Source organism: Citrus clementina, unplaced genomic scaffold, assembly GCF_000493195.1.
Source record: "Citrus clementina cultivar Clemenules unplaced genomic scaffold, Citrus_clementina_v1.0 scaffold_197, whole genome shotgun sequence".
Taxonomy (NCBI): Eukaryota; Viridiplantae; Streptophyta; class Magnoliopsida; order Sapindales; family Rutaceae; genus Citrus; species Citrus x clementina.
Window position 1 is genome coordinate 1,023 of NW_006262705.1, and position 2,644 is coordinate 3,666.

The following is a 2,644-nucleotide window of genomic DNA, read 5'->3' on the forward strand; positions in this document are numbered from 1 at the left end:
TCGAGACAGATGGAGTCACGACTAAGGAAAGGAAAGTAAAGATAGATCCTTTTCCTATCCGGTTGAGTACACCTATGAACTTTGTGGCTGTAGGACATGAAACTCTGTAGACTTTATTGAGGTTAATAGAGTGATTAAATATTTTAAGGCAAGGAGTAACTAGTAATTCTATTTTGGTCTTTTTGGCTTTCTATGTTGCTTGCGACTTTGTAATAACTCTTGTTATATGATCTTTGGTATTAACGTAGAATGAAATATTTATTGCTCTTGTTTACAATATCAAATTTTCTTAGTTACACTACTTATTCAGTACTCTGCGCGCTTGCACGACCTTTAGCTATGAATTATTTACCCCTTTTTAATTATTTATTTATTCTCTGTGTTATAGTCAAGAGATGTCACGTAAGGGAGGTGCTAGGCATGCCTCTAGCTCGAGAGATGTTTTAGGTATCGCTGACGACGCTGACCCAACCTTGCACGAGATGGCTAACGAAGGAAATCCTATGATGCGCGCAATGCTTAGATTGATGGAACAACAAAGTAAGTTAATTCAAGATATGGCTAGAGGCAGAGTTGGGGCACAAGAGAATGTGCCAGTTGAAAGGCAAGGTGGCGCAAGAGATCATGGGGCTATGGTGAACTTAGAACGATTTAAGAAATTGGGACCACCTACCTTTCAGGGGACTGCCGATCCCATGGTTGCAGAGGCATGGCTAAAACAGATGGAGAAGATATTTGTGGCTATGGGTTGTAATGATGATCAAAGGGTAATATTAGCCTCATTTGTCCTTCAGGGTGAGGCAGACCACTGGTGGGATGCCAAATCTCGTCTCATAAGGGCTGGCTTGCAAGATGCACCCATTACTTGGGAGTTATTTTTGGAGGCTTTTCATGAAAAGTATTTTCCTGAACGAGTTCGACATCAGATGGAGGCTGATTTCTTGAGGTTGACTCAAGGAACAAAGTCTGTTGCGGAGTATGAGGAACAATTTACTGCCCTCTCTCGTTTTGCTCATACCTTGGTTGCTAATGAAGGTAGTAAGTGTAGGAAGTTCCTGGAAGGGTTACGTCCTAACATTAAAGGGCGATTGACCATCCTTAAGATTAACAATTATGCCGATTTGGTGGACCGAGCAATTCTTGCGGAGAAGGATATTCTTGAAGCCCAAGTTACAAGGGATCAGAGAAATAAGAAGAATCAACAAGGTGGACCGCGAAATGGAAGTTCCTTTAGGCAGGGCACTCACTCCCAGAAGTATAATGGTGGAGGTAACAAATGGGATAACAAGGGTGTTACTGGTGACACTGCTCGGAGGAACTACCCCATTTGTCGACATTGTGAAAGGAGGCACCCTGGTGAATGCCATTGGAAAACTGGAGCTTGTTTTGCTTGTGGAGAATCTGGGCATAGGATTATGGATTGCCCAAAGAGACGTAGCGAGACTACAAATACTCAGACTAACGAAGGGCAGAGGAAGAAACCGAGGGTGCAAGGGCGTGTTTTTGCACTAACAGAAAAAGATGCTGAGGTGTCCAATGATGTAGTATCAGGTACATTGTCCTTATTCTCTAGAGAAGCCAAAGTTCTTTTTGATCCTGGTGCTACACATTCATTTGTATCTTGTGTGTTTGCCCGTTATGCTAATGTGCCTATCACACCACTGGATGTTCACGTGACAATTAGTACCCCTATGGGGGATTGCCAGTTTATAGATCATGTCTATAAGTCATGTGTGATCAGATTGTGTGATAAAGAATTCCTTGTGGATCTCCTACCTTTAGAGATGCACGATTTTGATTTGATTTTGGGGATGGATTGGTTAGGACCTTACCATGTTTCAATAGATTGTTTTGCTAAGGAAATTATTTTCGCCTACCTGGCGAGGAAGAATTTCATTTTCAAGGGAATCATAAGAGTCATAAAGCTTTGATTTCTATGGTTAAGGCAATGAAAATGCTAAAGAAGGGGTGTGAAGGATTTTTAGCGTATATAGTTGCTGACCATCCCGATGGGGCGTGCCTTGAAGACATACCTATTGTAAGGGAGTTTATTGATGTATTTCCTGAAGATCTTCCGGGACTACCCCCAGATCGAGAGGTTGAGTTTACTATAGAATTAGTTCCTGGTACTACACCTATATCCAAGGCACCATATCGGATGGCACCCATTGAATTAAAAGAACTAAAGGTCCAGCTACAAGAATTACTAGATAAGGGTTTCATTCGTCCTAGTGTGTCGCCTTGGGGTGCTCCCGTTTTGTTCGTAAAGAAGAAAGATGGTTCAATGAGGTTGTGTATAGACTACCGGCAGTTGAATATGGTTACCGTCAAGAATAAATACCCTCTTCCCCGAATTGATGACCTCTTTGATCAATTACGAGGTGCAGCGGTATTCTCTAAAATTGATTTACGATCTGGCTACCATCAATTGAAAATAAGAAGTGAGGATGTATCGAAGACAGCTTTTCGAACTCGTTATGGACATTATGAGTTCTTAGTTATGCCTTTTGGATTAACTAATGCTCCTGCAGTGTTCATGGATTTGATGAATAGGATCTTCCAACCTTATCTTGACCAGTTTGTCATCGTCTTTATTGATGACATATTAATTTACTCTAATAGTAAGAAGGAGCACGAGACGCAC

General features: G+C 41.5%; 1 protein-coding gene across 1 annotated transcript; it reads left to right on the top strand.

The window, feature by feature from the left end:
• The first annotated feature begins 395 nt into the window (after positions 1-395).
• Positions 396-1,931, top strand: LOC112101454. The gene has a single exon (XM_024192135.1). The coding sequence runs from the start codon at positions 396-398 to the stop codon at positions 1,929-1,931; it is 1,536 nt and encodes a 511-aa protein (XP_024047903.1).
• The last annotated feature ends 713 nt before the right edge of the window (positions 1,932-2,644 follow it).

What these genes read in the sequence shown, in the direction of transcription:
- LOC112101454 (XM_024192135.1), top strand. Translation starts at nt 396, where the DNA reads ATGTCACGTAAGGGAGGTGCTAGGCATGCCTCTAGCTCGAGAGATGTT.